This window comes from Sphaerulina musiva (genome assembly GCF_000320565.1).
Source record: "Sphaerulina musiva SO2202 unplaced genomic scaffold SEPMUscaffold_3, whole genome shotgun sequence".
Classification (NCBI taxonomy): Eukaryota; Fungi; Ascomycota; class Dothideomycetes; order Mycosphaerellales; family Mycosphaerellaceae; genus Sphaerulina; species Sphaerulina musiva.
This window is the reverse complement of record NW_016017385.1, coordinates 1757182-1783520: the sequence shown is the minus strand read 5'-3', so window position 1 is coordinate 1783520 and position 26339 is coordinate 1757182. Positions and strand designations below refer to the sequence as shown.

General features: G+C 52.7%; 10 protein-coding genes across 10 annotated transcripts; 3 read left to right on the top strand and 7 right to left on the bottom strand.

Annotated features, from left to right (window-relative positions):
* Positions 1-511: 511 nt before the first annotated feature.
* SEPMUDRAFT_148247 (2,5-diketo-D-gluconic acid reductase A) lies at positions 512-1864 on the bottom strand (the record flags this gene model as incomplete). Its single annotated transcript, XM_016904800.1, has 4 exons — positions 512-1148; positions 1208-1502; positions 1565-1577; positions 1712-1864. Coding segments are annotated over 4 exons (947 nt in total), but the record flags the coding sequence as incomplete, so codon positions are not given.
* Positions 1865-2059: 195 nt separating this feature from the next.
* SEPMUDRAFT_148246 (uncharacterized protein) lies at positions 2060-4229 on the top strand. The gene is made up of 4 exons (XM_016904799.1): positions 2060-3497; positions 3625-3743; positions 3802-4102; positions 4194-4229. Exon 1 carries the CDS (start codon positions 2097-2099, stop codon positions 3342-3344), a length of 1248 nt encoding a protein of 415 aa, XP_016762696.1. The 5' UTR covers positions 2060-2096; the 3' UTR covers positions 3345-3497; positions 3625-3743; positions 3802-4102; positions 4194-4229.
* A 1828-nt stretch (positions 4230-6057) lies between these two features.
* SEPMUDRAFT_148245 (uncharacterized protein) lies at positions 6058-6760 on the bottom strand. Its single transcript, XM_016904798.1, has one exon. The coding sequence runs from the start codon at positions 6605-6607 to the stop codon at positions 6248-6250; it is 360 nt and encodes a 119-aa protein (XP_016762695.1). The 5' UTR covers positions 6608-6760; the 3' UTR covers positions 6058-6247.
* Positions 6761-9457: 2697 nt separating this feature from the next.
* On the top strand, positions 9458-10426 carry SEPMUDRAFT_40737 (uncharacterized protein; the record flags this gene model as incomplete). The annotated part of the gene is made up of 2 exons (XM_016908797.1): positions 9458-10102; positions 10184-10426. The coding sequence occupies 2 exons, from the start codon at positions 9458-9460 to the stop codon at positions 10424-10426; spliced, it is 888 nt and encodes a 295-aa protein (XP_016762694.1).
* An 852-nt stretch (positions 10427-11278) lies between these two features.
* SEPMUDRAFT_40589 (protein MMF1, mitochondrial precursor) lies at positions 11279-11679 on the bottom strand (the record flags this gene model as incomplete). The annotated part of the gene is made up of 2 exons (XM_016908789.1): positions 11279-11392; positions 11470-11679. Coding segments are annotated over 2 exons (324 nt in total), but the record flags the coding sequence as incomplete, so codon positions are not given.
* A 3193-nt stretch (positions 11680-14872) lies between these two features.
* Positions 14873-17115, bottom strand: SEPMUDRAFT_148243 (mitochondrial dihydroxy acid dehydratase). The gene is made up of 2 exons (XM_016904797.1): positions 16477-17115; positions 14873-16372 (listed from the first exon to the last, which is right to left on the bottom strand). The coding sequence occupies exons 1-2, from the start codon at positions 16951-16953 to the stop codon at positions 15044-15046; spliced, it is 1806 nt and encodes a 601-aa protein (XP_016762692.1). The 5' UTR covers positions 16954-17115; the 3' UTR covers positions 14873-15043.
* A 177-nt stretch (positions 17116-17292) lies between these two features.
* Positions 17293-18888, bottom strand: SEPMUDRAFT_148242 (ER_lumen_recept-domain-containing protein). The gene is made up of 2 exons (XM_016904796.1): positions 18442-18888; positions 17293-18307 (listed from the first exon to the last, which is right to left on the bottom strand). Exons 1-2 carry the CDS (start codon positions 18832-18834, stop codon positions 17576-17578), a joined length of 1125 nt encoding a protein of 374 aa, XP_016762691.1. The 5' UTR covers positions 18835-18888; the 3' UTR covers positions 17293-17575.
* A 411-nt stretch (positions 18889-19299) lies between these two features.
* Positions 19300-22847, bottom strand: SEPMUDRAFT_148241 (uncharacterized protein). Its single transcript, XM_016904795.1, has 2 exons — positions 22347-22847; positions 19300-22269 (listed from the first exon to the last, which is right to left on the bottom strand). Exons 1-2 carry the CDS (start codon positions 22802-22804, stop codon positions 19512-19514), a joined length of 3216 nt encoding a protein of 1071 aa, XP_016762690.1. The 5' UTR covers positions 22805-22847; the 3' UTR covers positions 19300-19511.
* A 634-nt stretch (positions 22848-23481) lies between these two features.
* On the bottom strand, positions 23482-25092 carry SEPMUDRAFT_132198 (alcohol oxidase; the record flags this gene model as incomplete). The annotated part of the gene is made up of 1 exon (XM_016902481.1): positions 23482-25092. One exon carries the CDS (start codon positions 25090-25092, stop codon positions 23482-23484), a length of 1611 nt encoding a protein of 536 aa, XP_016762689.1.
* On the top strand, positions 24358-26330 carry SEPMUDRAFT_63052 (NAD(P)-binding protein; the record flags this gene model as incomplete). Its single annotated transcript, XM_016909623.1, has 2 exons — positions 24358-25408; positions 25458-26330. The coding sequence occupies exons 1-2, from the start codon at positions 25400-25402 to the stop codon at positions 26328-26330; spliced, it is 882 nt and encodes a 293-aa protein (XP_016762688.1). The 5' UTR covers positions 24358-25399.
* Between the last annotated feature and the right edge of the window lie 9 nt (positions 26331-26339).

The following is a 26339-nucleotide window of genomic DNA, read 5'->3' as shown; positions in this document are numbered from 1 at the left end:
CGGACGTCGAGTTGCCTAGCCTCGCTGCAACGAATACCTCATCTGGTGTGTTATCCCGACAATGGCTAAGACAGCCGGCGTGCGGAAAGAAAGTTTGTTGCAACCTGCCCGACATGTATCCTCTATGATAAGGTACTAAGGTGATACCTACTGCAGGCCGACGGTGTTCAGGCAGTTGGGGGCAGTGGATCGCGAAGTAGAAACCACCTGTACATCACCGAGTTGCTGCTACTGCTGCTGAATAGCAGTGGTTGTCAGCGCCCATCGTACGATTGTGTTACTAAATTCTCTATACGCTAGGTGGGTGCTCGGAAGAGCGCCACGGATACCTGGTGAAGCTTTAAAGCTCATAGCTACTGGTAGCAGACAAATGCTCCTGATCATCAAGCACAAACGGGATGATTTGCGCGGTAGACGTAGATCAGCGTATCAACACGGCCATTGCATGCCACTATGGCGAATGCCTCAACTGAACAAGCGGACTGCGGAGCGACTGTGTCAAAAGACTGCACTTACGGATGGCCGACAGAGCTGTCTGGGATGTGTATCAAAAACCTCTACTAATATGGGTCATGTCGTTGCATTCGGTGCTGCTGCACCATACCCGCTTTTCCGAATCTGTCGCGTGGCCAGCTGAAACTTGAGCATGTTCAAGCATGAGCTCACTTCTCAAGCGGCTCTATTGTTGGATCCCACGCACAAGGCTCGTATGCCCCCGTGTCCAGAGCTTCGAGATCCTCCTTGTCCAGCTCAAAGTCATACAAGCCAGTGTTCTCTTCAATTCTCGAGGGCGTAACGCTCTTTGGAAGAATAACAAAACCCTGCTGCAGGCCCCATCTCAGCAAAATCTGGGTTGGGGTCTTGTTGTGCTTCTTAGCGAGCGGCACGAGCGTGGGATCCTCGTTGCGAGTTGCTCTGACCAGGGGACAATAGGCCTCCAGAACGACATTGCGGGCTTTACACCACTTCACGATATCTGGGCGAGCAAGCCATGGATGCAGCTCGACTTGATTCACTGAAAGAATACCAGCTTCTTTGGGAGAAGATTGCTCCTTCTGCCAGGCTTCGAGCTCTTCAAGATGTTGTACACCGAAATTGGAGACGCCGATAGAGCGGACTTTGCCTTCATTCACTGCTTCGACGAGAGCCTGGGCGAGATTAGTACGAGAAAACTGCAAGAATAGGAACTGCTTGTGAAGGCGCGTACCTTCCAGGCGCCCAGTCTACCATCTCTGCCTCCATATGGAGCATGTAACAAGTACAGGTCAATGTAGGCAAGACCTGTCTTCTTCAGGCTTTCATCTACGCACTTTTTCGCGTCTTGGTAGTTGATCTCCTTTGGTGGGACCTTGGACGTGAAGAAGAGCTGCTCTCTTTCAATGCCAGCAGCGAGCATACCTTTGGCGGCTGGCTCCTCGTTTCTGTAGACAGTGGCGCTGTCAACGTGGCGATAGCCCGACTTGATCGCGTGAGTGGTCACGGCTGCGCAAACATCTGCTGGGCTGTCAAGAGTTAACAATTAGGACATATTCGGCATTGTTGCGGTTTTAATCTTCGGGCTCACGTTTGATAGACACCTGTGAGCTCGTCTTAGCGAGAGTCATGGATATGTGAACGTGGCGACGACCATGGCGAGTGCTAAGAGAATCGACAATGCCAGCGTTGCCAGCTTGCATCAACATAGACAAGAGACACATGTGAATGGACTTACCATATCCCAGCAAGGGCAACTCATATCCTGAGGCGAGCTTGACGCTCGAGTTGATGTTTAGCTTGTGCGTCATGGCTACTGGTCGTGTCGTGGAGAATTTGATTGATAGCGACGGAACGTGCTTGATCAGTGCGCTTGTTCTCTTGAGCATTCCAAGTCTGGTAAGATTGAAGTTGGTTGAAAGAAGTCGAATACCTGACTTTGATGATGCACGTGTATGTGGTCTTGGTGGGGTTGCCGTGCGAGTGGGACAACCCTGGAAGCCAGCGAACTTTATTATTAATCGGTGGGTCTATACAGATCTTTAGTCTACCTCACTTGACTTTACTCACTGTGCCCTGCGTTTCACTCAGGACGAATTGGTTCGTTCCATTTTACAAACAAGATGCGTCTAATCAAGCAGAACATCATACAAAAAGATGGCTCCGGAACAGCAACGCTTCTTCCCGAAGAGCCCGAAGATATGTGGCACTGTTACAACCTCATCCGGCCTTCAGACAAGCTTCGCGCGTCCGCCATACGAAAAGTCGTCACCGAAGGCGCCGCGGGCAGCACGCGAAATGAGCGCGTGCACATGACCTTGACCATCACCGTCACGAAACTCGACTTCGATCCACAGGCCGGGCAGCTGCATGTATCCGGGCAGGTGGCAGAAGAGAACAAGTGGGTCAAGCTGAATAGCTTCCACACTTTGGACCTCGAATTGCAGCGGAATTTCACACTGGAAAAGGCCGATGGCTGGGATAGCGTCGCTCTAGAAACGTTGAAAGAGGCTATAGATCAGGACAAGAGGGCAGTGTTGTGGGCCGTGGTCATGGCAGACGGGCTGGCGAACATCTGTCTCATCACCGAGCATCAGACCATACTGCGGCAAAAGATCGAAGTCAGCCTGCCAAAGAAACGTGCAGGCTCGAGTGATCATGAAAAGTCCCTACAGCGCTTCTTCCAAATCACATACGATTCTCTTCTGCGACAGATTGACCTCACGAATCCCATCCCGCTGCTTCTTGCCAGTCCCGGTTTTACGGCGAGCCTGTTCCATTCCTTCATCAAAACCCAAGCAAGCACAACCGCCAACAAGCAGCTGGCACAGCTCATCCCCAAAATCACGATAGCCCACTCGGCTTCGGGCCACCTTCACGCACTGGGCGAAGTTCTAGCCAGTCCTGCAGTCACCTCGAAGCTGAGCGATACCAAGTTTGCGCGCGAGACACAGCTCATGGACAAGTTCCTGGAAATGATGCGGAAAGATGACCAGAGAGCGTGGTATGGACCGAGAGAGTGTGCAACAGCAGTTGAAAGAGGTGCAGTGGGGAAGGGAGGGGGCGTCCTGCTGATTTCCAATTCCTTATTCCGAAGCCAGGACATTAAGACACGGAAGAAATGGGTTGGTGTTGTAGACGAAGTCAAAGCTCAAGGTGGCGAGGTGAGAGTGTTGAGTAGTATGCACGAAAGCGGAAAGAGATTGGAAGGACTGGGAAGCATCGCTGCGATTCTTACATTCCCGATTGAGGATCTCGACGACGGGCTGGACGACTTCGAAGGGGGCTACGATTTGGACGACGATGATGAAGTGAATGGCACTGGCGTGGAGGGCAAACATGATGTCCACGAGGATGTCGATTTTCTATGAGATATGACGTATGACGAGAGCATGAACGCAACGAAGTCCACGAGATTCAGAGGATCAGAAAGGCACTCAGCTTTGATAGGTACCTCCAGATGAAGAGTTGCCGAGAACAGATCTTCGGAGAGATTTCGCGATGTGAATCGATGTCGCGACGCGGTGAGTCTGCCTTGCTGGATGCGAGTTCCTCCTAGAGGCATAAAAGCAGCTACGATAAGATAGGTTATCTATGCCTCGTAAAATCCAGCCAGCTCTCTCTTGGCTAACAGTCGAGATTTCGGCTTAGACATGACGGCGTCCAGTCCCAGGGACGTCCACAGCACAGAAACAGCCACCACGTCAAGGTAATCTCGTACGATGTCAATGCGGCCTCCAAGTTGCCAATAATGGATGGACATGGTCTAGGTAGGCATGCATCGGCGATACTTGCTGCATGAGTACATGTAAGAGCTCACAAGCGCAGCGCTGATAGAAGCCTACTACACCCACACACAAGTGACAAGACACACGTGGTTGGTATGATTACCATTGACCAGCCACAGATCGAGATGATCGAGTCGATGCAGAGCTCTCGGGTCGAATTAACAATTTTGTATGACAAGACCTTATCACGTCCTTACCTTAAGATACAGGCACAGGTACAGGTACAGGTACAGGTAACCTTAGTGAACTTCGGCCGAGCCCAAAAGAAATTTCCCCTGGCCTCGGACGAGTTACCTACAATGCAGTACCTGACAGTACTGTACTACAGTATGTAGTGTAAGGTAAGCAAGCAAAGCAAGTCAGCAGCCCTCGTCTCCCCCTTCCCCAAACAAAAAACCATGCGAGTGATGGAAGCTTAAATCATCTCGTCAGCATTCATCATCATCATCATCAGAGTCTTTGAGGTCTGGTACCTGTAGGTACAGTAGTACCTCTCCCCCCCCCTCCCCTCCCTCTCTCCCGAAAAAAGATGTGTGATTGTGATAGTGATGTGATAGATGCTAGATTTGACAGATTGAAGAGACAGATAGTCTTTTTCTTTTTTGGTCTTTTGGGATTTGTTTTTTTCTTTTTTTGGGTACAAGTAATTATACCGGATAGCCGGGATAGGGCAGGGCAAGGCAGGGTAGGCAGAGACTTGAGAGAGGGGGGGATAGGGTAAGGTAGGGGGAGGGAAGTGAAGGTTAGGGGGAGGGGAGGGAAGGGAGGTATAATGAAAGATGAGGAGAAAAGAGAAAGAAAAAGGAAAGGGAAATTGGAAGAAAAAGGAAAAGTAAAAAGGCGGGTTGGGTTGGGTTAGAGTTGGCAACAACAAAAAATGGGTTTTTACAAGAATGGACTCTGTGTGTAGTATACGTTACACGTTCATTACTACATACTTGACAGAGGAACACCATTCAAAGCATCAGTCAGGTACAGGTAAGGTAGGTAGGTAGGTAAGTAGTATCTTACAGTGTACCCAAGAGTTTTCAATCTTTACCAAGCTGGTAGGTAAGCTTTCATTACAACCAAAAACAAACGTGGCTGGTCTCTTGTCTCCGTCTTTTTTGTCTTGCCTGATCTTACCCTACTCGGGGCTTGTAAATTCAATAAGAAGAGAGAAAGAGAGAAAGAGAAAGAGATAGATAGAGAGAGAAACATATTCGGCCGACGGCCAACGGCTAACCTATCTGTCTGTCCGTCTATCTTCCCGTCTTTTGCATCAATACCTAACAATTGCACTAGTACAATTTATTACACCTGTAACCTAATGTAGAGATACATGTACCTAGATAGTCCTATTTTGACCACTTACCTCATCACTAGTCTCCACTAGTAGCAAGTAGTCTCTTTTACCCCGGCTGGGGTTTGGCCTAAAGTCTCGGTTCTTCTCCCCGGTTTCCCGCTAGATTGAGAGACCGGAGGCGCGGAGGGAGAGAGAGAGAGAGAGAGAGAGACAGACCTAGAGAGTTAGAGAGGGAGTTTAGTAGATTAGATAGGTAGACCTGGTACCTTAGTTGTATCTAGGGTTTCGATTTTTCTCTTTTTTTTTGTTGAGAAGAGAGAGAGAGACGAGAGCGAGCGGGCGGGCTCTTGGTATTACCTGGTATCATTTCTCATTTCTCATCGCGATCGATTATAGTGAAACATAAAACATATTATTGTATACGCGCTTACGAGTTGCACTGTCACATCAGATCTTGAGATGGAATTATCAGGAGAGTATCCTCCCAAAAGAATGGTAGATCTCAGATCCGACTATAGGTATATTCGTATTTCTTCGAGTTGTCTTTTTCTTTTTTCTACAAGTGAAAAATCAACAGACGTATATCAAAAAAGTATATAGTAGGTAGAATGCATTCTAATCTTTTCTAATATATATAAATACATATAGTCTTTTCTATTCCGGCAAAAACTTGCCGTCTATCTTGGGTAGAGATTGGAAAGGGAGATAAGGAAGACGATTGGAATCTAGATGTACTTGGTTATACTGTACCTGTTCTAGACTGCGCAAATAGGCTAATCATGGGTAATACAGCTTCAGACTCCAGTCATGCCTTCGGACTTACTCTTCTCTCGACTATATACTTTGGCATTTACTCATGCGTGCGTCTGTGAAAACGAAGCATTACTATCCAGCTGTCGCACACAGTGGTGACACAGAAGGTGAGCATGCTCGCCAGCACTATAATTATCACACTAACTGTAGATTGGGGGACAACCGGGCGTGTGGAATCGTGTCATTTCATTTTTCTTCCCCGGTTCTACTCCGTTTCCCCGTCGTCCCATCTGATACCCTTGTAGCTTCGGAGATTTCCTGGATGTATATTTTCTCACCTGTGTGTGTGTGGGTGAGACAGACCGACTGAGGTATGTCAGGTACTGAGATACCTCCTCCTCCTCCTCCTCTTTTCCCGAGCTCTCATGAAACAGGCTCACGTGAGATACTACTGCGCAGTAGTACCTGTCGAGAGGCAGACGACACGTGGTAGGCAGTGTAGGCTGTGAAGAGGAGGACAGTCGGGAGGTACTGGACAGATCGATTGTGCAGGTTCAAGGGTCACACAGCCTGAGCCTGTAGGTACCTCGGTAGCATTGTGCTGTAGCCAAATGATTCCAGACGCCGGCAATATCCATGCTGTCACCCAGAGACTTTGTTGAACAGCCGAGCGGCCACGCCCACGATGCTCTTCCCATGCGAGGGCGTGGATATGAAACATAAGCATGCCTGGTTCGGCGCCTAGCAGCAGGGAAGAGGGAGCGCATTCCGAGAATTGAGTGCATACTATTACCATCGCCGGTCTCATTCACGGCTACTGCCATATCCCAGAGCAATGGCTTTCTTCGGTTGGGCCCATCCTGGAGCCATGACTGCGTGGGTGATGGAGGAGATGATGCACGATTGTCGTTGTTGTCAACTTGTCGTTGTTGTCGTTGTTATTGTTGTTGTTATTGTTGTTGTTATTGTCTCTCGCTGTTCAGAGAAGATGTACTGTTGGAGGGGCCTGATATTTCAGTGTGTGTGGTGAAGGTGTTGAGGTCGAGATGATTGTTCAGGTCAATGTCTCATCACCTGGTGCGTGGTTTCCACGAGGTCAGCAGGGAAGGCGCTTGGCGCCAAGGGAACGGGGGAAGGAAGGGGGGGGGTTTATCAAGTTTTATTATCATACTTGATCCTTCTCTGGCCGCCGGAACGCGCTAATTAGGTTCGAGTGGAGAGAGTGAGCGCTATTTAGGGACATTATTCGCGGCTGCGGGGCAGATCCTGACTCTTTCCATAATTCCATTGGCTTGGGAGATTCGAGAAGGATACATGCCCGTCATTCTGGTAGCTTCTTCTGCTGCTGCTGCTGCTTCTTATTATTATTATCATCATCATCACCATCATCATCCTCATCTTCAACGGGCGCGTAATTTCAGATGGCGCCTATTCCTGGTCATGAACCGCTCAGAATAGCATCAAAGAAACTCGATCCAATAAGTAATCTGCGCACCTGGCGACACCATCCATCCACGCCCACTCAATTCAATATGCTGCGCGTCCACAATCATCTCCTCGAACTAGCCGCGTCGGCGGAGATATAGCGAGACGCACATGCCTCGTCCCTGTTCGTCCGCTGCTAGAGGACTAGGACGAGGAGGATGAGGAGGATGAGGACGAGGAGGAGCAGGAGGAGCAGGAGGAGCTTAGTTCTTCGCGCTGGCACCCAATTTGGTGCGTGGAGGCAGTGTACAGCACTAATTGGTATGCAGAGGCAGTGTACCGCAGTAAAACAGCACTACCGCTACTGTGAGAGGACGCGACATCGATGTCGAATCGAGATCCGCTGCAGCTAGGATGCGCTTATTTGGGCTGCTTTTGTGCTTCCCTCAGTCCGTCATCAGTTGGTCTCTGTGCCTCCAACAGTCTGTCTGTCAGGCTGTCTCTGCGCCTTCACCAGCTCCACCAGCTCCACCGGCCCGTACCCTGGTGTCTGGGCGCACCACGTGAATGAGCAGACTCGCAGAGCAGAGCAGTGCCGAGCAGAGCTTCATGAATTGCCTTTTTTTCAATAGGTGGCCCCGCTTCACATCGGTCGACTGCAGGCCGAGAGAGAGCGGGAGAAAGCGAAAGAGAGCGGCAGAGAGGAAGAGAGAGAGAGAGAGAGAGTCTGGAGAGAGACACGTGCTGCTGGGACCAGTATCATCAGGCAGGCACCTATCAGCAGCACTCAGTGGAGACGGGCCGAGTGTGAACAATAGGTGCAGCAGCTGCACATCTTACGTTCTGACATGCCTGTGACAAGCGTGCGCGGGTGAAGAGTGAACAGGTGGGAGGGATGTGATTGTGGTGCAAGCAGGGCTGTGGCGGCCAAAGACAGCTAATTAGGGCACTTCGGCGGTCCAAAGAGGCTAATGCGATATCCTGGCGCGCAAACTCACGCACAGTAGACTCCTTGACTCAGTAGTGATGAGGAGGGCTATCAGATATCCTGCCCTCCTACTCCTAGAGTCCTAGCTGGACCTGCACCTGCACCTGGACCTGGTCTGGACTACTGGTCAAACTACGTACTGTAAGTGAAGGAGAGGAGCAAGTCTCAGGCCGTCAGCCTCCTGCGCCGCCCTGAGCTGCCTGAGTCCTGACTCCCTCACTCTCCCACTCTCTCGTCTCGTGACATCGTCTCCTCCCGCCCTGTCGCGTCCAGTCGGCCGGCCATCCATCATTCATTCACTTACTTCCACGGCAGCGCGAGTAGTTCGTTAGGTTGGTGCGAGCAGCGAACATCGAACAGCGAGCAGCGAGGGCACGCGGCTCCTGGGATCTGGCCTTTTGTCTGAAAATAAAGCAAAGCATGCCCTGCCTGGCGCGCTGCCACTCACTGCCCTCCCCCTGCCCTGCCCTGCCCTCCCTTGTCATGCCCTGCCCTGCCCGGTCGCTCTGCAGTGCCAGTGTGCACCTCAGCCCTGGCCCATAGTCCGTGCATGGCACTGAGTGCCTAACTAGTAACGAGCAACGACTGAGCGACTGAGCACTGAACAGGATGCTCCCAGCCAGGCTCAGGCGCAGGCGGGAGCCAGCACCTGCGCACATGCTGCTGGCTACTTACCGGACCGCCGTACATATCCAACAACATGTCCGCTTCTCAGAGCATGGTCTTGCTTCCCTTGGCCTTTCCGCCTCCCGACTTTGCCAGCAACACTATCATCATCATCATCGCCAACTGCCTTCTTGCCGGCTATCCCGCTCCATGACCTCTGTGGCCTCCAGCTCTCACGCACTGCACCGAACCACCACACAATGGCCTCAGGCCAGCTCTACCCGCCGTTGTCTGGCACCATCAACCCAATGCACATGGGACACGACGCCAAATACGATCCCGCTGTGGGCATCGAAGCTTCCGATTGCTATGCCCCATCATCGACTTCGGTATGTCCACCGCTGTATGCAGCTCGACTTCGTGGGAAAGCGGCGTTGTTGGGCAAGCTTCCCTGCTCGATGCAGAGACAAACTCACATGGTAGCAGTACGCATACAACGACTCATACGTGACTCCATATCCATCATCCACAGCCGAGAGCCAACCGTGGACTCAGTATGCACGCGCCTCTGCTCCGGACCTTCATGTGTCGACATCATACGGGAGCCTATCGGTGCAATCGCAACACTCGTCGTCCATGATGAAAGACCCAGGAAGGCCGAGAAGTAGTCCCAGCACCTTTGGTCCATCACCAGAATCCATTACATGGACGACGACCAGTGGACTAGGACTGCAATACACGACGGCCGGTGGTCAACCCTCACCACCGCCAGCAACCTCCACAACCACATTTCCCCCCAACGTATTCCAGACCTATCCCACAGATGACCACTACAGCACATCAAGCCCACCGCGACTGCGCCAGCCACAGCCACGAAAGGCATTTACATCCATCGCACCCAGTCCAGCAGCAGGTCCTGATTCAGGCAAGCGGAAACGAGACGATGACCTGGATCTCCAATCTGGTGGCAGCGGCGTTGGCGGTGGCGGGAAGCGCAGGAAGCGTGCCACCTCGGTAGCGTCTCAAGCAGATCTGAGCGAGGACGACCGCTTTCTGGTGCAGCTCAAAGAAGACGAAAACATTGCCTGGAAAGACATTGCCGCCCGTTTCATGAACGAAAAGGGCAAGAACTTCCAAGTCGCTGCTCTCCAAATGCGCTACAAGAGGCTCCGAGAAAAGTTCCGCATCTGGGAAGACCAGGATGTCCAAGCATTGAAACTCGCGCACGAGTATTGGGAAAAGTACAAGTGGGAGATTATTAGCGCCAAGGTATGTTGTGGTGGTGTAGACCATGTTCGCCAGTTGGATAGTAGTACCATACATGCTGACCTTTTTGTGTTTTTCCTTTTCTTCCTTCTATAACAGATGCTAGACTTTGGAGTTCAAGAAAGGTGGCCCGCACGCCACTGCGCTCGCAAGTGGACGGAACTTGAGCCCAGCAGTAGTACTCCTGCCCCGCAGCCTGCCACCACGACTACGGCCACGGCCACGGCCACCACGGCCACCAGCGCCGCCACCACTCTTGGATTGACCCCAGCATCTGTGTCATCGTTTTCGAGTCCTGTCGAAGGACAGCCTCACTATGCATTCATGTCCTCCATGTCGTGACTAGCCGACGCGGGACGCAGAGGAGGAAACCAAGTGCCATCTCCCCCCGCAACTGTCGAAGCTTCCCATGTATTGTCGTGTATGAGGCGCGCGGGCCTTTCTGAGCCAGACCAAAAGATTCCACACACAGGGCATATTACCAGTTTTTGAAACAAAGGGGAACTTCACTGGCCATACCATTCTGACGGGACGGGACGGGACGGGATCTTTTTCTTTTTCTTTCTTCTTTTCTTTTCTTTTCTTTTTATTTCTCCTTCATTTTTTCCAAGATACCCATTCCGCTCGCTCGTTTTGGAGCAACGTATATTCTCATTCACCAGAAGAACACACAAAAACAACAACATGAACAACAAAGAAACATTGCATACATTTGATCTGCTTCTATGATGTATACGACTTGGATGCGATACGACTTGGGGGACGAGGGGAGAGAAGGTTTGGGGTGTTTTGGAGAGGGAGGGAGAGAGGGAGAGAGGGAGAGAGGGAAATTGAGACACACACAGAGAGAGGGAGAGGGAGAGGGAGAGAAAGTCTTTTTTCCAAGATGGACACAATGTATACACAGCACCAGGTTAGAGCCAGAGGCGCGGCTTGCTCATCATCATCAACATGCTCCTCTGTGGGTGGGACAGAGGGGGTGGGTACCAATATGTGTATGGAAGACATTTGATTGTATCGTATGATTTGACCAATACAAAACGATACGAGTGAGAGAGTGAGAGAGTGAGAGAGTGTAAGAGAGAGAGAGAAGACCATATTACTCATCCATTCTCGCAAACACATCAACTCATCTCCAGCAGTATGTAGTTAGTGACCTCTTCATCAACCAACCACTGCATTCTTTCTCTCTCTTCAAGCCAATGCAATAGCCTCGACCTCGACGGGAACACCCTTGGGAAGTTCCTTGACAGCCACGCACGAGCGAGCAGGTTTGTACGGACCAAAGTATTTTTCATAGACGGTGTTCTACACAACCACATTATCATCATATGTCAGCAAAAACAGAGAAAAAAAAAAAAATAAAAAATAAAATCCAAACTCACCATCTCCCCAAAATTCGCCATATCAGTAATAAACACCGTCACCTTTGTAACTTTGGCCAATTCACTCCCTGCTGCTTCGAGAATATTCACCAGTCCCTCAATACATGCCGTCGTTTGCTCGGCGATACTGCCCGTTACGAGCGTACCGTCTGCTCGGGCGGGGATTTGTCCCGAGACGAAAATGAGTCCCGCTGCGTGGATGGCTTGGGACTGTTGTAGTAGATGATGATGATGATGGTTAGAAGGTGGGAATGGGAGGGGAATGGGAGGGAGAGAGGGGTGGATGACTCACGTAAGCTGCGACGGCTATATATTTTTTTGGGGGAATTTTGTGTTAGTCAATTTGGTTTTTTTTAATGTCAAATTTTTCTTTTATAGAGTGTGGAATGTATCCATTGGGATGAATGCCCTCTGCCCCCCTTCTACATGAAAAGAGGGGGTAAAAAAAGAAGAGAAAAAAAAAATAGGGAAATAGGACTTACGCTTCATAGCCTTGTCGGTGCTAATCTGCTTGATTCCAGTGGACGACATGTTGTTGCTATTCTTCTTCTTCTCGTTCTCGTTCTTGTTGGTGTTGATGCTGAAGAATCGTATTCTTGTTTGCGCAACAGAGCTGCTTCTCAATGGTAGGCGGACTGGAGGATTCGGCGAGACAGTCAGGATGTGAGCAGCAGCAGCAACAACAACAGCGCCTGATGATGATGGTGATGGTGATGAGGAAGAGAAGGTGGAAGAGGAAGAGAAATGTCGACTTGTTCGTGAGAAGAACATACCAGAATTGCGAAAGTTAGTTTGTTGTCGAAAAAGGTGAATAATTCGTCGATGGTGGGGTGAAGGTAGGTAGTAGGTAGGTGGGGCCACCACAGTCCACTTGAACTTGCACGTGCAGCGGGAACTAACGGACGAATGAGATGGAGAGCGGGCTTAGCCGTCATTATATGTAGATATAATATTCAAATAAAGAGAGAAAAAAAAAAGAAAAAAGAAAACAAATCTACGGCCAAGGCTTCCCATCCTTCCATACCGTATACCCCTTAAACTCCTCATTTCCATCCGGATCAAACTTCACATGATGCGGAGGATCCACCCAATCATTCGTATTCCAATCAAAATACTGCTCAAACACTCCATCATGATAAAATTTCCTCTCGCCATGAAAATGATGTCTCGACTTCCACAACCGCGCCCGTTCGATTTCCTTTTGCGCCTCGCGAGCTCTTTCGACGGACGATAGTGATGCATACCCTGTGGAGTGCTGCTGTTGGTGTTGTAGTTCTTCTTGTAATTGTTGTTCGTCTGCTTGTTGTTGTTGTAATTCGTCGTTGTGTCGAGAAGAACCAGGTAAGAGGCCAACACAATGTCCATCATCTTCGGGTAAACGACAGCGGCGCAAGCGACAGAATTCGAGAGTGCGATAGAGGCATTTTTCGATCCATTGGAAGAGGTTGTCGCGATAGAGATGCAGCCGTTTGCAGGTTTCTGGGGTGAGATTCTGGATGCGGCCGTTGACGAGGTGGTTGGTGTGGAAATCGGGACCGCAGAGAATTTCTGCTCGACCGTCGAGGAGACTTGTGCCGCCATCGGGAGCACTTCGATGATGTTGATAGGTGAGTTGTTCCATCAGGCTGTATTCGATGTGGTTTTGGAACATGGATACGGCGTCGGCGACGGAGCATTTCAGGCCTCTGGAAAGGAATATCTAGTTTGGAGGTTAGTCTCTCTGTATGTTTCTCTCTCCTTTTTCTTTTCAGAAGATGAAGCTGAAAACTCACAGCATCACAAAACGCCTCCACAATATGCGCCATCTCGGGATACAATATTGGACGAAACTGATAACAAAGTTCCGGATATCGATCATCCTGTTGAATGATGTCCATAAAAATATACACCACCATATGCGGATCCGTGATCATAATCTCCCCGTTAGGTACCACCACCACCGTCCCACCACCACCACCATCCTCAGTAGCAGCACCAGCAGCACCAGCATCAGCAGTAGCAGTAGTACCCCTACCCCGTCGATCCAAATCCGCCCAGGAGCGTTCATAATTTTCCCAAGCGAGAAAGCGCGAAGGCACCGGGGGAGCAAAAACACCCTGAAACTCGCCATATTTCAAATAATCCTGCTCCTCGCGCGTATAGCACGGAGTATCATCCATGAGACATTTGGCGACATCCGATCCGGGTCCCGTGACGCGACACGTCAACACGAGACATTCTTCGCAAATGTAATGGTTGCGATTGCAAGGATACGCATACGGCTCTTGCAGGATCGGTTGCTCGTGGGGACCGAATGGTCTCCAACAGATGGCGCAGAATCGTTCGAGTTCGTTGGGAATGTCGGAATAGTGTGTTTTGCGATATTCCCAAATGGTGGCATAGGGTGGCCATCTGCGCATTCGGAAGCGATAGCGTGCTTGGACGGCATTGTCGAAATTTTGTCTTTCTTGAACCCATATTTCAGGCGAGTTCGGATCGATGAATTGGAATTTTCGCGATTCGAGAAGGAGGATTCGGTGCCGGATTGCGCGTTGTGATTGCCCCCACACGAGTTCCATCAAATCCCCGACCCAGGCCCATTTCGTTGCTCGACTCGGGTCGCGGAGCCAGTTGAACAGGTCTTGGAGGGGGCCGTCGAACAGGGTGTTGGTATGGTTGTGGAGGACGGGCGAGTCGGTCGTTTCGACTGCGAGTTGGGTGGTGAATCGCATCCTTATGATGCCATCGCCACCTATCTTTCGGTAGGGTGTAAAGCAGAGCAACGAGGACCCTGGAGCGTGAATCAAAGCATCAAGTGCTGCTTCCGGGTCGGCCTGATTCCATGCGTCATAGAATTCTTCCGCCGTGGTGAATTCGGTCGCACGATAGTAGCTGGAAAAGTGATTATCTTCCATGGAACTGCGACAAGCATTCTTCACCACCTCTTCGTCTTCGACAAGGGGGTCAAGGGGGTTGTGCATGTGCGATAGAACCCTATCATCCGGATCCGCTAGCTCTTCGCCGTCCTGGAGACATTGGAGATCCGGATAGAGGACTCGGACCCGGTGCTGAAGTCCATACGGGGGCAGATGAGGTCCGCCGGGACGAGCCTTGTCCAGATTTCGCCACTGTTTGAGCGTGTCCTCAATGGCGGTCTGCAGAGTCGCAGACATAGTAGCCGGCCACTTGAGACGGACGGCCATTTTGGTGGTATATATCAGTCAGAGCTGTAGCGAACGATGAACACCTCTCGGAGAGAAGCATGATGGCGTTGAGCGACTTCAAGAGTGCGCAGACAAAGACTCTGATTTTCGCCGGATTAGGCCAAAATATTATTGAGATGCCATTGTCTGTTCCCGGCTAGTCGATGGACTGAATTTCATTGTTGACAGTCTTCGTACTCGACAGAGTCGGTTTCATTGTTGTAGTAACCCCTTCAAGGTTCAAAGTCGCTGATTGGTTTCTTCTATAGGACAAGTAAGATCTGCGCTGGTAGACATTCTGTCCAATATCTGCAAAGACTAGAAAAGAATTGAAACGATTAGCGGAGAGGTGAGTATAGATCAGCAGCAGTCCATGTCTACATCTACTGCATCTAAAATAAATCCGTCATTGCTCCCTGGCTAGCGTCGCCCACCAGCCTCGCATACTTGGCCAACACACCTCTCGTGACCGGCATCTTCGGCGGTGTCCAATTCTCCAACCGCTTTTGGATTTCCTCATCGCTAACATCAAAATCAATTCGATTCGTTTCCGCATCAATCGTAATCACGTCTCCGTCCTCCACAACAGCGATCGGACCGCCGACGGCAGCTTCGGGAGAGATGTGTCCGACGATGAACCCGTGCGAGGCACCAGAGTATCGGCCATCGGTGATGAGAGACACGTTCTTGAGTCCAGCGCCCATGATGGCGGCGGATGCTTTGAGCTGTTCAGGCATACCAGGGCCACCCTTCGGCCCCTCGTAGCGAACGACGAGCACGAGGTTTTCTCCTCTGGGGATCAGACCTTGGTTCAAGGCGTCGTTTAATTCAATCTCCTTGTTGAACACTCTTGCTTTACCAGTAAACTTCATACCCTCTTTCCCCGTGATCTTCGCCACGGCACCATTTGGTGCGAGGTTGCCTCTCAAAATCTCCAAGTGTCCTGTAGCTTTGATCGGTTTGTCAATGGGTCTAATGAGATCTTGGCCTTGCTTCAGACTCGGCCAGCTCTCCACATTCTCGGCCAACGTTTTACCTGTCACGGTGATGGTGGTGCCATCTAACAAGCCCGCAGCGATGAGAAGTTTCTGCACAGAAGGTATACCACCGATTTCATACAAGTCTACCATGAGGTACTTCCCTGAGGGCGCGATGTCGGCGATGAAGGGGACCTTGTCGGATATACGTTGGAAGTCGTCGAGAGTCAGATTGACTTCGGCTGTACCCGCCATGGCGAGAAGGTGGAGGACACCGTTCGTACTGCCTCCCAGAGCCATCATCATGACCATGGCGTTCTCAAAGGCCTTCTTGGTGAGGCAGTCGCGGGGCTTGATGTCTTTCTCGAGGCAAATCTTGATGGCGTCAGCGACTTTGGCGCATTCTCGCATCTTGGCGGGCGATGTGGCGGGTGTCGATGATGAGCCTGGAAGCGAGAGTCCGATGGTTTCAATTGCCATGGCCATGGTGTTCGCGGTGAACATTCCTCCGCATGCCCCTTGTCCGGGACAAGATGTTCGCTCGAGATCCGTGAGTAAGTCGTCCTTGTTTTGTTCTGGCTTGTTAGCATTCTTGAGACTGTCATAGAGGTAGGCGCCATGTGCCTCGAGGACAGTGGCGATGTTGATCGTCTTTTCTTGGAGCTTGGAGTATCCGGGGTTGATGGTGCCTCCATATATCATGATCGAAGGTCGGTTGTGTCGTGCAAAGCCCATGACCACGCCCTGGGATGAATCGGTCAGCATGCATCTGGTCGTACCTAGTGCACCGAGGCTGCTTCTGCTTCCCTCCTCCTCCTCCTCCTCCTCCTCCTCCTCCTGCTACTCACTGGCATGTTCTTGTCACAACCCGGGATAGCAATACAGGCATCATGATGCTGTGCACATGTGACCGTCTCGACGCTGTCGGCGATGAGCTCTCTCGACTGCAGCGAGAATCGCATGCCCTCACCACCCATGGTGATGCCGTCACTAACGCCGACGGTATTGTATTGCCATGCCAGCATCTCCTGCTTTTCGATTGCCTTTTTCACCTCTTTCCCGATGTCGAGTAGGTGCGTGTTGCATGGATTGCCTTCCCACCATACACTGGCCACTCCCACCTGAGGAAAGGTCTTCAGAGCCTTCTCATTCGGCACACCGGCGGCATACAGCATCGCCTGAGCAGCGGGAAAGTCATGTTCTCTGGTTAAGGTGGAGGAGAACTTGTTAAGACCGGATCCGGGCTGCGAGTGCTTGAAGTTGAGGTAGCGAGGGTCTTCGGGTTCGCGTTGGTGGAGTTGTCGATCACGGTTCGAGGGCTCCATGGTGCTGGTGAGCGAGGGCGTCGGTGATGTGTGTCTGGGCAGTAAGGTAGTGGTGATTGCAACGCCTGGAAGTGCAGGAGACAGAAAGAGGCCAATGGGTGGTGGCAGTGTCGGGCGAATGAGAGGGACGACAGTTCCGATTATGGAGGTACTAGGTAGGTAGGTTAGCTGGTGCACATGGACACGCACCGCATCTTCTTATAGGTCCATGTAGGTGGTAGTTATAGCGGGTGAGTACTAAGGTAGGTAAGGTAGCGGATGACTGGATATAGCTCTCCCCGCACCGAACCCGCCCGCCGCATTGTTGTGCCGAGAGGTGGAGCAGTAAACATTAATTGGTCATGAAGATACTGTCATTTAGTAGTATTAGTAGTAGTGGCAGTGGTAGTATACAGATCGTTGCTAAACCCATAGAAGTCATCTTGTAGCTTTCTGGTCTGTTCGAGTCTTCACTGGTGCGAGAGTGATGTGATAGAAGGCCCCGAGGTGAAAGAAAAAGAGCCACTTGCAAATCAGCGAAGAAAGAATGTTGTACAACAGGACATATATGTATCCTAAAGTACACGCATAAGGTAGTGAGAAGGTCCGACCGTTGGGGGTATCATGAACATACAGCGCTCGCCTACTTGTCCCATTCCGCTGCACTGCTACTCTCCCCGTCAGGCACCGCAGCAGCGGCAGCAGCAGCACTACTCGACCCGGCACTGCTCGCACTCTCGCTTGCCTTTGAATGGGGTGCGGGATCTTTGGCGGGCGGTGGTGGCACATTGTCCACGTCGTCGTCGTCGTCGTCGTCGTCTTCAAAGTGAGATGGGTCCACCATCTGTGCATCGCGGGACGAATGGTCGAGATGCTCTTGCAATGTATCATCAGCAGAGACGCTGATACCTCTGGCGCCCCAGCGATCGCTTGGGCTGCGAGTGGCCCCTGGCCTGATGTTTCCGTTCTCCTGCTCTGCCAGCCGGTCTTCCTCCTCCGTAATGTCGTCGTCTTCATTGCTATTCTGGTTGCCTCGTTTTCCAATGAATCGCTTGACAATGAAGCTCTTGCTGAGATCATCGCTGTCGACCACTCCGCCGTATCGGAGCTTCACGCGCTGCCTGGACCAGTACACCCACGCAAAGTCCACGTATAAAGCGGTCTGAATGAGACCAAAGATGACGCTCGTGGCATCGACGTGTTCGTTGGCACTGAACATCTTCACGATCCAATTGAGGATATAGAAGAAGCGGTAGCTCCCCAGCGTGACGAGGTAGAAGGAATCGAGCACGGTCGGTACGCTGGTCTGTCGAAGGAGGAGCAGCTGCGGCAGGACGCATACCGACTCCAAGATGATACTGAAGGTCCACAGGAGCTATACAGAAGAAGAAAAGACAAGTGAGTATTTCTCATCCCTGCAAGGCAGAAGAATACGAGCGACGACTGAACAGGTGGATAGTACGAGAGAGAGGGAGGTATAATAACAACAGAGCATGCTTGCATACATACCTCGGACAGCGTCGACCTCTTCCAGCCCTCAAACAGCAGACACACCAAGGGCGCGCTGACCGTGCTCCCGGCCAGCGACCAGATGGCCAGCTTCCACCCATACTCCTTTTCCCGCGTGCGCGCAAACACGCGCATCATGATGAAGACGATATAGGCCGATGTGGCCAGGTAGAAGAGCTTCAGCACAAAGTTCCACCAGCTGAACCATGGCGGCACCCAGAAGAGATCGAGATAGCGGGTGGTGAAGACGAGGCAGTAGAGCAGTTGGGTCAGGAGACTGACACCCTCAGCCGACTTGTTGCTGTGAATGGCCCAGATGAGGATGCATTTGGAGGCCGTGTGAGAGACATCGCCGAGGATGCGGAAGACGTTCATGTGGAAGACCGAAGCCATGGTGGAGGAGGAGGAGGGTAGTTCAGTTAATGGTGCATTGCTGAAAGTGGGTTTGGTGGTGGTGGTGGTAGTACGGTATGTATGTAGTAGTAGTAGTAGTAGTGGTAGTATCAGGAGGAGGAGGAGGATGACAACAGATGGTGAGATCACGGTAGTCGGCGGCTTGTCTGCCCTTCCCTAGCCCTTCCAGCCCTTGCCGATCAGATGCGAAGAGACGCGTGGGCGGCTTCGTGTTGGTGCCAAGTGCCTGCTTTGCCGCGTCGGAACCAGGGTCTGAAGATCGCCAGAGTACATACATGTATCCACTACACTACTGCACTTTAGTGATCCTTACGGTACTCCCACTACTACCTTACTACTGTACCACTACATCTTCCTCGTTTTCTTCCCCCACAACATCCACCCAACATCCGACATCCAACATCCAACATCCACATCGGGAAATGCTCTCTGCTCGGCAATGCCTCAAAACGGTTTGTATTCAAGTCTTCCTAGCGAGACTTGGCTACGGCCGTGTGCCATCTATAATACACTGAGACCGACTGTCGTCGTAGACGGTCATAGTCCCACCCCAATGCCACTGCGACATGAAGTGTAGCCTACCTATTGTAAGGTATGTAGGCAGTCCCCTCTGTTTCCCATCATCGCTCAGAAAACCGCCCCCAAACCTTGCAATCTTATCCCTGTGGTCCCACAATGGCATCGAGCGACATGGGATTGACAGCACGCCCTCCACGAGTCCGCTCTTCCTTTTCCGCCTCACTGGCGCCATCACCCTGTGCCGCATCATTCACATCTGATCCCGCTGCTGGGCTACTCGCGTTATCATCCTTCTTCTTGCGTGGACCCTTCTTGATCCCCTTGTCCTTTCTTTCGTGATGGTTCTTGCTACCTGGCGGCCGGCCCTTGCGAACACTGCTGCTGCTGCTGCTGGCCGCACCGGGAGGTTGAGGAGAACCGCTCTCGCTGCGACGTGAAACACTGGCGCCACGAAGCTCCTGGATGCGCTTCGGAATGTGACCGGCCCAGCGACCTCGAGAAGGTGGTACCCATTCGTGGGGATCGCCTTCAAGCACGGGCGTGCGGGTGCGGTCGGGCGTCGTGCTCTCTGTCTTGTTGTTATTGTTGTCGTCCACTTCGGTGCTATCTGCGACTGAAAGACGCGACTTTTGGCGTAGAACAGGAACGACCACGCCATCGAAGCGCGACACGGGCTTGACCGTGCGTCGAGTCGTCATTTCTCCATCGCCGTAGTTGACTTGTGACGTGTGCGGATCGTTACGACCACGGCGTCTGCGAAGCTCGCGGCCCTCAGCGTCCCGTACGATCCGCTGAGCATCGGGATCCTGGAAGCCAATCTTGCGAGCATCAAAGGCGTAATCGTATAGTGCCGCCTCTTTCTTGTCCTCCCAGACATCATGCGACACGGGCTCGCGCCCACCATGCATGGGCTTTCGCTCCTTCTTGCCATGCATCGGGTTTCGTGCTACAATCTGATCGAGCTCGAGGTACTCGTCCTGCAGTTGCTTGAGAGCCGTCTGTGCGTTGGCGGCGAGACCTTTGAGAGATTCCATCGAGCGTGCGGCGGGATCAAACTTGGTCAGTGCCGCTACAAATGGATCGGGCCCCACAATCGGCCGAAAGATTTGGCGGAGGATATGTTCAGCTTCGTCGTCTTGCTCGTCCACGTCGGACCAATCGTCCTTGTAGAGGCTCGGGAGGTCTGCATCCGTCAGGCGATCATCCTCGGGAGCAAGTGGTGGCGGCCGGGGCGTGGGTGCCTTTGGCTCGGCGTTAGAGGAAGCCTTGGAATGCAGACCGGTCTGCTGACTGCGTTTGCGGATCACTTTCGTAGATCGTTGCAGCAATGTGCTGGCCTTGCGCTTAACACCAGACAGAACATTCGAGCTTCCAGCGTCTGCCGCTGAAGCCGAAGCGCGGTGCAGTTGTGCCTCTGGTCCATCTCCACGTGGGCGTGATCCCGCAGACGTGCGTTGCTTTTTGGCGGGACGAAGACTGGCTTCGTAGTTTTCGGCCTCTTCTTTGGTCAATCGGCAATGTTTGCCGCCCCCTCGGTAGTGCCACTGATACTGTGGGTACAGATCCGGACCTTCTTCTCTTCGAAGGAGAGCTGTAATTGGTGGCGGGATTTTGCCATTTTCATCAATCTCCTCGCCCCGCTGCATGGCATCGAACAGTTCTTTCGCATTCGGTCCTCGGACTGCCATCTTATTGGAAGAGCCAGGAGGCGGAAGCCCTCGTGCCCACTTTCCCTGGCCACGATGATGGAAGATCTCGTCGGGGCGGGCATCTACGTAGTCCTTGTCGAGCAGAACGTCTGGGTCACTCTTGGTGCGTGTGGTCTTGAGTTTGTTGTCGCGCATCAACGCATCTTTCGCTTCGACACTGGATTTGATGCTGAGGCGCCGGCCACTGTGGCCACGTGCCACATCGTCAGTGTCAATTTTAGTAGGGTCCGCTTTACTGACGCGGCGGCCAGATGACCAGGCGGCGGGCACCAATGTCTCGGTCGCCATACTGTGTAAGCTGCTCTTCCGCCGACCGTTGTTGTAGTGAGCTGTCTGTAGTGCACCCCGCGGATCATCCAAGCCAAAATTATTCTTCTCGGCTTTTGCCAGCAGATCCTCGGCGTCCTTGGTGCTCAACTCATGTAAGCCTAGAAGCTCGCCGTCGGCGAGAACCAGTTTCGTGCCTTTGATGCCATGAGGACTGGGACCGGGGCGGTAGAACTGGTTACCTCGATGGTGCACGATACGGCCAGTGTGCTTGTGCAGATCCTCCTTTTTCACGGCAGTATCGCCATTCATGTCATGAGAGGCTTCGCTGCTACTGCACTTGTTGGCATGTGAGGTGCTTGAGCCACAACGTGTAGAGCGCGGGTTGTTACTGACATGGCCCTCGTGATTATGTGGCGAAGTTCGAATGTGAGACGTGATTTCTCCTTCATCCTCGACCTCACTTTCCTCTTCGAGGTCTTCTTCTTCGAGCTCTTCATCACTCTCGCCATAGGTGTTGACTGTGGCATCAACCAATCGCGTACTACGTCGACGGTTGCTGCTCGCATTGCCAACAGAAGATCGGGCTTGGCGCGTCGGCCTCGTCCTTCCGACAGAATCCGGCGCAGAAGAGGGAAAGGTGCGGTCCATTGCTGAGATCCAGTTTCTGACGATTTCACGATACTCGGGATGCTCGATACCTTCGATCGCTTGGAGCCAGTCTTGTCGCGGACTCTCCTTGAGCAAGGCGGTAATTCCATTCCATTGGCCTCGCAGCTGCGGACTCCAGCCCGGACGGGCATTGGGATTCAGCTTGATGCGGTGTTCGTTGAAGTCATGCCACAGCTCTTGCAGCATGCCTTCCATGGTCTCGGCAGTGATTGCTGATGAGGTGGTCGTGGCTCGCTCTGGAAGTTTTCTACTATGCGTCAGTGATACGATACCACGGGTCCGCCGCGCGCCTGGTGAAGCAAGCAAGTCTCTGAGGAAGCATACCTTGTCGGTCGGAGCGCCTGCTGCGCTGGTGGCTCGGCTTTGACCTTGGACGCTGGCAAGTAGCGACCCTGGCCACGATGGACCCACTTGGTCTCCGGATGCTTCAGGGTGTACTCTTTCGAATACGTGCCGCGTTCGTTGGGTCCTTCAGCATCGTCGAGGTCGGCGCGGTTTCCAACGTTTGATTCATCTTCGCCGGATGAATGGCCGCTCTCCGACTCGCCGTCGTCGTCGTCGTTGTAAGGTGCAGGTCTCGGCTGTTGCTGGAGGATGGCACGACACTTCTGCTTCGAGTCCGGTGTGCCAAAGAAGATGGACAAATTGCCAAACGATTCGTAAGCCTTTGTCATTTCCGTATTCGAGCGCGAATTCCTCGCCCTCGCCGCGTCTTGTTTGATTCGAAGGCGAGACAGAGTCGCTGTTGTTGCGCCGGTTGGGAGGCGCGCCGGACCTGGCATTAGTTCTTCAACTGGAGCGCTGCGCGCGGGCGATGGGGCAGCCATGATTGATTCCGACGATGCGGCAGTGGATTGATGCGATGCGGAGCGTTGCATCAATAAAGAATCGTCGTGTGCGAATCTCCTGCGTCGTGATGATTGCGGCGATGGTGAGCCTTGGACAGCTGATGGCGAGAGTGACGAGGCCAATTGCGGTGGATGCGAGTCGACGGAGCGGTCGCTGTGGTCCATCGTTGCGACGTGTCCCGTCGATAATGACGAGGGAATTGGCACGGCAACAATAGCAACAACAACGACAACGCCGGTATTGTTGAGTGTTGTGGAATTCGAAAGAGGCAAATAGACTAAACTGTGTGAAGAGCAGCCCCCGGTCGAGGTCGATGCACCAGACAAGGCTCCAAGGTTTACACGCCAAGGCTTACTAAGGCAACACATCCGTCCATACGGGAGAGAGCAACGGCACGACTCGGCGCCTGTTTCGGAATAGCGTGGACATGTCGTTCCCGTCTCCAACCTCATCCATCCCATCCCTTTCCCACACCCCTTTCCCATCCCTTTTTCCTTTCCATTAACAGTATAGTGAGACTGCGACTATACCGCCCGGCTTCATTCTTTGCTGCCTCCATCACCATCAGCTACGTAAGGTACGTGGACATTGCTGCCAGCGCATGGCTGGCTTACAGCCGTGTTCTGGGCACGGAACTCTCGGGCGGGACAGCCGCTACTATGGCCTCTCGATCCCTCACACTCCGCCCAATCCTCTCGGCAAACATCATCGTCGTCCACATGGTGTTCGCTGCCGGTATCGTGGGAATCACGCTGGCATCCGCCACTCGAAGCCCGCTCACTCCATACACTCGTCCACTCTGGTCGACAACTCCCCCCTGTTGGTGAGCGGCCATGCGACAGGAGCCCGAGAAGTGATAAGTGCTGGAATACTGGGCTTGGATCCAGTCGTCGAGCAACGTGTCTGAAGCAATGATATCGGTGGTCAGCCCCAGAGGTGGCGACAACTGCTGTTGCATCGAGTCGGACGTGATGATGCGGTGTGCTAGGCGCACACACTGACGTGCGCAGGCGCGGTCTAGGGCAGTGGTCAAGTAGTTGGGCGAGACGACAGGTTGCATGTGCGGGTCACGGCTTTGAATATGCACTGTGCCGCGGGAGGTGGGCTTATTGACGTTGCAACCGATGCCTGCGACGTGGCCTGCTGCCGATCCACCGAGACTCCGCTGACTCGCGGATGATGAGCTGGATGGCGGAGCAGCGTACAGGTAGCTGAAGCAGACCAGCTGCAGATCCAGCGCTCTCGCAGCCGCCGAGGAAGACCAACGAGCCTGCATTTGTAGAGAGAAGTCCGTCTCAATATACGATCCTGCTCTCGGCCTTGCTACCACCGGCACGCAGGGGTGGTCTGCCAGATGTTGTCCGACGGGGAGGTCTTGCACCAGAGGTATCGCAAGGGATGAAAGTAGAGCAGAGGGTCCGATGCCCGAGCGCTGGAGCAGGGCCGGGGAAAAGACAGCACCGGCAGCGAGAATGACTTCCACACTGGCAGATATGTGGCGATGATCATCGAGCACGACACCCACTGCGCTGCCATGCGAGAAAGCAATGCGATCGACATAAGTGTTGGGCCACATCTGGAAATTGTGCTGGTGACGAATGGGATGAATGAAAGTGTCTGCGGCACTGATGCGCTGACTGCCCTGGCGGCAGACGGGCGACGATCCAACGCCTTCCACGCCGGTGGCATTGAGGTCGTCGACCCACGGTAAACCACAGGCCATGGCATCAGCCACAAATGCCCTCTGGATGGCTCCGGCGTGCTCGGGCTGCGTGCGTGTCAAGAGCGGGTGGACTCTCTTCGCGCCACTCGCCTCGTCTCGCTCCAGTGCGATGTACACGGGCTCGACGCTGTCCCACGACCACGCATCGTTGCCCAGCTGCACCCACTCCGCACAGTCGCGTACGCTGTTCCTCAACGCAGTCCCGCCATTGATGCTGCTGCCTCCGCCGACCACCTTGGCTTGCGCCACATGCATAGAATCACTGCCATCCGGAAGTTCCACGCGAATGTTCCAATCGATGCGATCATTGAAGATTTCCGACTGTCCTTTCATAGGCACCCGCCGCGCATTCTTCGCGCCCAATGCGACCTCTGGCTCGAGGCAATCAGGGCCGGATTCGAGGAGAAGCACATTGAATGCGGCATTCTCAGCAATTCGAGCTGCGATGATGCAGCCTGCGGAGCCAGCGCCGACGACAATGTGTGTGAATGGAGCCATTTTTGATAGTAGAACTAGCTCGCTTCTACCACAACCAGCGGTATGCCTGGTCAGAGTGACAATATGCAAGTGTAACGTATGAATCCCCAGTAGTTCAACTCGGTCAGCATTTCACCAAGAATCGGCAAAGTGGTGCTGCCAGGAAGGATTTGGACAGACGATGTTGATGGCAGAACGGCTAAACGGCGAATTGTCATGAAGTAGTATAGACGCTGGAAACTTACCACTGCTCGATATTCTCACGAGTAAAGCTTTCAAACAGAACATACACTGTGCTCCAGCTCACATCAGACTGATTGGAGCAACAATGGATCTAGTGGGTAATTCTACCTCGATTAGCACAACCAAGCTAACAAGCAGGACAGTTCGATCTCCAAGGCCAGACAGCCGTCGTCACTGGAGCAGCCCGCGGACTCGGCCTCTCCTTCGCCCAAGTACTCGCGCGAGCAAATTGCAACATTGCCATTCTCGACATCGGCTCTAGCCCCTCCGAAGCAGTGCAGAATCTCCAAACACAACATCATCACCACGTGAAAATCGAATACTACTCCTGCGACATCAGCTCCAAGGCCACCGTGGCAGCGACCATTGCACTGATTGAGCGCGATTTTGGCCGAATCGATATCAACGTGAATGCTGCAGGTGTAGTCTCCGACGAACCTTTTCTCACCACCAGCGAGGAAAATGTAGATCGGACGTTTAATATCAATTTCAAGGGATCCTATTTCGTCGCCCAAGCCTGCGCTGCGAGTATGGTTGCACGAGTGAAGAAAAGTAACAACAACGATGATCCAGCTCCTACTGCTTCTACTGCTACCGTCGACAGCGATAATGATAGTGGTGGAAGCATCCTCTTCATCGCCTCCATAGCAACCCACATCCCGTCCTCGGCCCAACACATCAGCGCATACATCGCCTCCAAGGAAGCCGTACGAGGTCTGATTCGACCCCTCGCCATCGAACTCGCGCCGTTTGGAATCCGTGTCAATAGCCTCAGTCCGGGATACATGATGACGGACATGATGCGAGGCTTGCAGCGCGAGCAGCCGGATCTGGTCCGGCAGTTTCAGCGGGAGACGCTCCTGGGAGGGGGGAGGAGGATTGGTATGCCCGAGGATTTGCAAGGGCCGTTGTTGTTGCTGTGCTCACGTCGTGCTGGGGGGTGGGTGACGGGTCAGGATGTATTGGTTGATGGGGGAGCGGCAAGTTGGAAACATCCTGCTGTTCTGGGTGAATGAATACTGTTT